The following is an 8,722-nucleotide window of genomic DNA, read 5'->3' as shown; positions in this document are numbered from 1 at the left end:
GGGGCATAGAGGGAGAAGCCAGTGAACACTATTGATTTCTTTAAGTGCCCAAGGCTCCTAGTGGACCAGTCTATACCTCATGCTACTAATGTGGACCCCAGTATCCTCTAGGACGTAAGGGAAACGGTGTGTGGGCATACTGGGCTGTGTAGTTTCACAACAGCTGGAGAGCTGGGTGTGATACAGGATTCTGGTGGGCGGGATGACTGCAGTCACAACAGACACCGGCATCCCAACAATCAGAATGCAGACAGGGGACTGGGTAATTATTTTACCCCTTCCCTAACCCGCCTGGGGTAGCAGCTAGGGCTAAGATAGTGGGAGATAAGATAAGAGCTAAGATATGGGATAAGATAGTGGGGGTGGCGGCTAGGGCTATCCCTCCCCTCTATTGCTTAACCCTCCCTAACCTCGATACTTACCTTCGGGATATCTGTGGTCAGTGTTCTGGCACCCAGTCACATGACTGCCGCAATCACAACCGCATCCTGGAGAGCCACAGGTTGGCCAGCCTGCTCTAAAGTAAAGTACACAGAACTACAGTAGGACACTTATGTTTAGTCTGCACCTATATTGCCAATTACCATTAGTGAACAGACATTTTTGTCAAAATCACAACTTTCTATTATTAAATCTTGAATTGTTAACAACCATTGTTTCTTTTAAAAATAATGGTAAGACACAAATTGCAAAAACGTTACATATTTTATTCTGATCAAAAATGTAATTACTTAAGAGATCTTATAAATAGTACAAAATATTTACATCTATATCAAAGCTTAATTCTTATTAACATCTTAGATAAGATTATGCATAAACAGTAATAAATAACAATGCCTTCTGGGATACATCACATTTTAACATAAATCAGTCATAAACGAATATGTAAGCAGCATTATCAGGAGCTGTGTAGTGAACTGGAATCCAGATTATTCCACCAGTGCATGAAGTTGGGGGGAAGGGGGGAGCAATGGCCAGTGGAATAACCTGCTACAGTTTATCAATATTAGACCATGTCATCATCACTTGAAGTAGGTGTGTGTAAAAGATGCTCATGTAACTGAACGTAAGCAAACAGTACATAATATGAGGCATGTACAGTGTTTAGTCGGTGCAATTGTGTACAAGCACATCCGGATCCAGGATCCTCATCTGCAGCAGTGGCTGCTTTCACATTAAGCACAATAAGTCCCTCAGGAATGGAAAGTGAAACAGAGAACAACTTCCATCTCCTGTGCTCAGATAGGGAAATGTTCATGAGCTCCTGGGGGAAGATTGAAAATGTTCTGGCGTCAAGGAACAAAAAGTAAAATAACTGAATGATATTACCAAATGCATGGGTTCATTTCAGCTTAAGGCATAAAGGAAAGCAAGACAGCCTCAGTCATTGCGGTATAACAATACTTTGTGATTAAAAACAAACAAACATGTGCTAGTGACCACATCAGTCTGCTATAAATGTCTGTTCTACATTATCCGCTAGCTAGAAGCATGGTAATCAGGGGGAGATGTATGAAGCAGTGAAAAGAGTGGAGAAGTTGCCCATGGCAACCAATCAGCTTTGAAGTAATATTTATTAAGTGCAATCTATAAAATTATACGTGGCAGCTGATTAGTTGCCATGGGCAACTTTCTCACGCTTTTTAATACATTTACACCTCAATGCACTATAGAGAGCAAAGCAAACAGTTCTCTGGACTGAATGTGCACCGGTGTTCCCTCAGGCTATGGGGGGGATTCACGAAGTAAAAAGACTGGTTTCATATGGACTGCCTATGAGAATGTAACACTAATTTAGTGGTGCAAAGCTCATCTTCACTGTAATGTAATGCACTACTGGAATATCTCCGGCACCCCAGAAGTTCTCACACAAGGAAGCTTTGTTACTGATATGAGCACCTTGCTCATTTTAAACTGTCATTTGATGTTCTGTCCCTGACACTGTACAATCCATGGTAGCTACACCAGTGTCCCCTGTGAGAAAGTTTCTTATAGTTAGGGAAGCATAAGAAACATAACCCTAGTACTATCTGTCCACAGAACATACAGTGAACAAAAAAATAAAATAAGATTTTACTTACCGGTAAATCTATTTCTCGTAATCCGTAGTGGATGCTGGGGACTCCGTAAGGACCATGGGGAATAGACGGGCTCCGCAGGAGACATGGGCACTTTAAGAAAGAATTTAGATTCTGGTGTGCTCTGGCTCCTCCCTCTATGTCCCTCCTCCAGACCTCAGTTAGAGAAACTATGCCCGGAAGAGCTGACAGTACACGGAAAGGATTTTGGAAATCCAGGGCAAGATTCATACCAGCCACACCAATCACACCGTAAAACTTGTGATAAACTTACCCAGTCAACAGTATGAACAACAACAGAGCATCAGTTCAACCCTGATGCAACAATAATATAGCCCTTATTGCAGCAATAACTATATACAAGTATTGCAGAAGTCGTCCGCACTTGGGACGGGCGCCCAGCATCCACTACGGACTACGAGAAATAGATTTACCGGTAAGTAAAATCTTATTTTCTCTAATGTCCTAGTGGATGCTGGGGACTCCGTAAGGATCATGGGGATTATACCAAAGCTCCCAAACGGGCGGGAGAGTGCGGATGACTCTGCAGCACCGAATGAGCAAACACAAGGTCCTCCTCAGCCAGGGTATCAAACTTGTAGAACTTTGCAAAAGTGTTTGAACCTGACCAAGTAGCCGCTCGGCACAGCTGTAGTGCCGAGACCCCTCGGGCAGCCGCCCAAGAAGAGCCCACCTTCCTAGTGGAATGGGCCTTAACTGATTTTGGCAGCGGCAATCCAGCCGCAGAATGAGCCTGCTGAATCGTGTTACAGATCCAGCGAGCAATAGTTTGCTTTGAAGCAGGCGCACCAAGCTTGTTGGAAGCATACAGGATAAACAAAGTCTGTTTTCCTGACTCTAGCCGTTCTGGCTACATAAACCTTCAAAGCCCTGACCACATCAAGCAACTCGGAATCCTCCAAGTCAGTAGTAGCCACAGGCACCACAATAGGTTGGTTTATATGAAAAAATTAAACCACTTTTGGCAGGAATTGTGGACGGGTCCGCAACTCTGCTCTATCCGCATGGTTCAAACCAGTGGGATTTCAGGAAACTCAACACCACGTTAAGATCCCAAGGTGCCACTGGAGGCACAAAAGGGGGCTCAATATGCAGCACTCCCTTCACAAACGTCTGAACTTCAGGTAGAGAAGTCAACTCCTTTTGAAAGAAAATGGATAGGGCCGAAATCTGGACCTTAATGAAACCCAATTTTAGGCCCAAAGTCACTCCGGACTGTAGGAAGTGAAGGAAACGACCCAGCTGGAATTCCTCCGTAGGGGCATTCCTGGCCTCACACCAAGCAACATATTTTTGCCCATATACGGTGATAATGTTGAGCTGTCACGTCCTTCCTAGCCTTTATCAGCGTAGGAATGACCTCATCCGGAATGCCTTTCTCCGCTAGGATCCGGCGTTCAACCGCCATGCCGTCAAACGCAGCCGCGGTAAGTCTTGGAACAGACAGGGCCCTTGTTGCAACAAGTCCTGTCGTAGAGGAAGAGGCAATAGAAGGAAAGAAGACTCTATTTTGGGGGCACTCTTAAAAATCCAAGACAGGTTTATTAATGTCCATAGTACTCATAAAACATAACTTTTACTTTGTATCATTTAAAAGATGAAAATATAACAAACATAATATTTAGAAATACACACTAATCTAAAAATTATTAATACACCATAGCTATGCCTATGTGTTGATCACCAATTCATATAGGTCAGTAACTCAAAAAACCTCTGTGAATATGCCACCATAAATTATGTTGTAAACATCACAAATTGAGGCTGCATCCAAGATTATTGTGATAAGGGTATATTCCACACTATACCAAAAAGTGGGTTGATTTTTTCGTCTCAGTAAACACAAAATTTTCTTATATATATATATATCTCTCCCTCTGCAAACAGTTTTATTAACCGAGTTCAGCACATTTATTAACTAGCTCAAACAATGATAACAATCAGGGAAAAATTCTGGTCCCTAATTCCCCAAACAATTGCAATCAAACAATTAATCAATTAGTATCTTTGTAAGATTCATTTCAATAATTGCATTGAATAAAGATAAAAAATGATGAAAGATCAGCCACTCATAACCATTTACTTCTGCTGTCTATCCGTCATGAATTAGGACAAGATAGTCGACACAGCGGCCGGTAGATGAGAGAGCAGCGGTTAGAGTTTCTAGCTGATTTGAAGAAAGATAGAGACCGTACTGCTTTTCCCGTTAGAATGATTCACAGTGTCCTGATATCAAAAGACATTGCAGAACACTATGTCATAATTCAGGAATGAGTGTTAGCCGAAAGAGTGTTAAATCACAGTGATTGCTGATTGATGTATGATATTAATTAGGTCCACTGATTGGCATGCTCAGCATGAGCATTTCTTACCATAACATTACAGCACAGAATAAAGCCCTTGGTACACAAATCAAAATCTTCATCAATCACTAGAGAGAAGCTGCCTAAGTCTCAATAAGTTATTTAATTGTTTAAATGGAACCAATTAGGGTAAATCATATCATTTTAGTTAGTTTATTGCTTACAATTTTGTTGCAGTTTTTTATCATAATGATTGTATCAAATCTAGATACAAAGTTTTTAAACTGTCATAAAGATTTGTTTGTAGGAACTCGTATATAATAAGAGTATAGACAAATAGTTACAGTAAACCTGACCTCTCCTTAACAGCTACTTTCCCGTCATGAATTAAGGTCCCTGGACCGATACAGCGGACGGTGAATGAGTGTATAGGGGTGGACCAGGTTTTGTCTGCAGAAAGAAGATAACAGTGGCCGTACTGCTGTCCACGTTAGTGCGGTTGCAGCTCCCTGATATCAGAAGACATTGCAGGGACGCTGCATCGCAATCGTGGATGAGAGCTGGCCGAAGTGTTTACCGTATATGTAATTAGGACGAACGGTCCCCGGTGGAACAGAGGGTTTTACTTGAGCCAGTAGTTGTACAGATCTTTGTGGCGGAATTGCCGTGTTTCAATTCTTACGGCAGAATTGCCGTTATGATGACGCGTTTCACCCGTAGGGCTTGCTCTACCTTTGACGGTAAATTCTTCCTACAAGTAAGGGGGACTGCTATGGGGGCAGCATGCGCCCCAACTTACGCAAATCTCTTTTTGGGATGGTGGGAGCGTGAGCATGTTTTTTGTGATAGCAATGAAATCTATACCCAACATATATCAATGTGGTATCGCTATATCGATGACATCTTCATGATCTGGAATGGAGGAATGGATCTATTGTTGGATTTCATTAAGGTATTAAACACCAATTGCCTTAATTTAAGACTAACTTCAGAAATCAGCAGCACTGAAATCTCATTTTTGGATGTCAAAATATACAAAGGTCCACAAAATAGGTTGGAAACCAAACTTTTTAGGAAAACTACAGCTACGAATACATTGTTACATCAAACCAGCCATCATTTTCCACCTACAGTGGAAAATATACCTAAGGGAGAGTTCCTAAGACTGAGGAGGAATTGCTCTGAAAGTATTGTATTCAAACAACAAAGTGAGGAATTAACCAACAGACTAAGAGAAAGGGGGTACAGTCACAGGTCGATAAAAAGGGCTAAGAAATCGCTAAATGAAACCAACAGAGAAGCACTCATTTTCAAACAGAAGGATTCTTCGACTAATAAGGATGAAAAATTGAGATTTGTTATGAGTTTCAGCCAGGGTTGGGATCAGATCAAAAAATGTATCCAAAAACACTGGCATATACTATCATCGGACAAAGATTTGTCAAAATATGTTGGTGACAATGTATCAATGAGTTGGCGACGTGCCCCTAATTTACGAGATCATCTAGTAAAAATTATCACATCACTGCACCATCTGACACCTGTTTTCTGGAGTGAAATAACAGCCCTTATATTGACTGGTTCCTCCTATTATAATCAGAGTGAATTGATTGACATTAGTTTCAACCAGTGCAATTTGCGGGGGAGGTGATGAATACATGTTGTTTGATTCTCACAGCTTGTCCATCAAGATTAGGCAGCTTACACCTGTAGTAAGGGATCAGGATTAACCCCATAAAAGACAACTTAAATGCTAATTGCCAGTTTAAAATCTCTCTATTATAGGGATTTTGGATTAGACTGCCAAATTTTAATAAGTAGAACCATAACACATATCAGATATTAGCTATTAATAAACAAAATCTGTTATAAATATCATATGTGCAATAGTTATTTATTGAAATGTCTCATTACCAGTAATCATACTGAAAGACAACTGCTGAAAAGGGTAGAAATAATAAAACATCCTTTGATATTAATTAAATGCCATTATCTAAAAATTGACTCAAATCAAACAGTTGTTATATGCACATCTAACATCATTTTATACTTGCAACAATATGGCCATTCCCGACCAATAGGATATAATTAAAAGATGATTGTTATTGTTATTAATAACAATTATGTTCTTAGCAGCCACTAATACGTGTCCCGCAACTGAGTACAGGTTGAGTAACTTAAAATTAATTAAGCCTTATTTAGTAGAGTTTAAATTTAATTTTGTGCTTAACATAATGAAAACAGTTCCAATGCAACATTTCAGATACATGTAATTATTTATGTCCGCTTGTGTGTGCGCGTGTGCGTGCGCGCATGGACTGCATCACCACATTTGAACATTGTGTGTAGCCGCACATCAACTCATAGCACAAATAGTTATATAGGTAAATGCTAACGGATAAGAAAAACCACTTCAGAGACCTTATGGACTATATCAACACTGTATCTGCTTCCCAAGATCCACAAGAATCCACACAAACCCCCAGGCAGACCAATTGTGTCGGGAGTAAATAGCATCTCTGAGAAACCAAGTCGGTTTATTGACCTGCATTTGAGAAATTTTGTTCTCGGATTACCCTCCTACATACAGGATACCAGGGATATCCTCAGAAAGATCGATGAGACCACGCTGGATGATGATCAACTATTAGTTGGTCTCGACGTGGAATCATTATATACCAGTATTGACCATGCAGCTGGTATATCAGCCATCAAGTATTTCCTAAGCATGGGTGACTATGATGCATTTCAGGAATTCCTAATTGACCTATTGGATTTTGTATTGAACAATAATTTCTTTACCTTTGACGGTAAATTCTTCCTACAAGTAAGGGGGACTGCTATGGGGGCAGCATGCGCCCCAACTTACGCAAATCTCTTTTTGGGATGGTGGGAGCGTGAGCATGTTTTTTGTGATAGCAATGAAATCTATACCCAACATATATCAATGTGGTATCGCTATATCGATGACATCTTCATGATCTGGAATGGAGGAATGGATCTATTGTTGGATTTCATTAAGGTATTAAACACCAATTGCCTTAATTTAAGACTAACTTCAGAAATCAGCAGCACTGAAATCTCATTTTTGGATGTCAAAATATACAAAGGTCCACAAAATAGGTTGGAAACCAAACTTTTTAGGAAAACTACAGCTACGAATACATTGTTACATCAAACCAGCCATCATTTTCCACCTACAGTGGAAAATATACCTAAGGGAGAGTTCCTAAGACTGAGGAGGAATTGCTCTGAAAGTATTGTATTCAAACAACAAAGTGAGGAATTAACCAACAGACTAAGAGAAAGGGGGTACAGTCACAGGTCGATAAAAAGGGCTAAGAAATCGCTAAATGAAACCAACAGAGAAGCACTCATTTTCAAACAGAAGGATTCTTCGACTAATAAGGATGAAAAATTGAGATTTGTTATGAGTTTCAGCCAGGGTTGGGATCAGATCAAAAAATGTATCCAAAAACACTGGCATATACTATCATCGGACAAAGATTTGTCAAAATATGTTGGTGACAATGTATCAATGAGTTGGCGACGTGCCCCTAATTTACGAGATCATCTAGTAAAAAGCCACTTTGTACGCACAGCTCCTAAACCACCGACGATAGCTGGATCTTTTCCCTGTGGTGCATGTAAGGCTTGTCAATACATGTCTAGAACAAAAGAAGTGGTGGATAAATATGGCAACAATAATAAGATTAGGGCTTACATCAATTGCCGTACAACTGGAGTAGTTTATTGTATTTCCTGTGAATGTGGTATGCGATACGTGGGTATGACCACGAGGATGGTGAAACAGCGTATCCTGGAACATGTCGGTACCATTAGGAATGCCGCTCTAGATATAAGTAGGGGCAGGCAACTCACCACGGTGGCTAGACATTTCCATCATACACATAAAGGAGATCTCAGGAATTTTAAGGCCTTTGGTCTAGAGAGGATACAACTTGGCATTAGGGGTGGAGATCTGACCAATGAATTGTTGAAGCGAGAAAGCTTTTGGACTTTCAAATTGGGTGCTTTGACACCTGAAGGTTTGAATGACTACATAAACTATAGTGCGTTTATTTGAATAATCTTGAGCAACATGTCCCACTAATGAGTATCTGACCTGGCCTGTTTTGATATCACCTAGAACATCATCCCTTATTGATCTACCCTTTCTTTGTTATGTATTCATAATGCGCAAATAAGTGGACAGTGCTTAGACACTGAAATAAAAATTATTATTGTAATACAAAATAAAAATCCCCAGTGAGGGCAGTTTTTTAGAACACATAGAAACTCTTTATCAATCACATTTTG

The 8,722-nt window shown here is 40.3% G+C and overlaps 1 protein-coding gene across 2 annotated transcripts in view; it reads right to left on the bottom strand.

Annotated features, from left to right (window-relative positions):
- Window positions 1-686: 686 nt before the first annotated feature.
- The window catches only part of DNA2 (DNA replication helicase/nuclease 2), a 143,625-nt gene continuing 135,589 nt past the window's right edge, over window positions 687-8,722 (bottom strand). Inside the window, exon 20 of one of the 2 annotated variants that reach the window (XM_063961603.1) lies at window positions 687-1,264. In XM_063961603.1, the coding sequence (XP_063817673.1) occupies window positions 1,007-1,264 (258 nt within the window). In that variant the 3' untranslated portion in view covers window positions 687-1,006. Of the gene's footprint in view, window positions 1,285-8,722 lie in introns of both variants that reach the window. The other variant, XM_063961604.1, reaches the window with a different exon arrangement.

This window comes from Pseudophryne corroboree, chromosome 3 (assembly GCF_028390025.1).
Source record: "Pseudophryne corroboree isolate aPseCor3 chromosome 3, aPseCor3.hap2, whole genome shotgun sequence".
In the NCBI taxonomy this organism is placed as follows: Eukaryota; Metazoa; Chordata; class Amphibia; order Anura; family Myobatrachidae; genus Pseudophryne; species Pseudophryne corroboree.
This window is presented reverse-complemented; position numbering and strand designations above follow the sequence as displayed.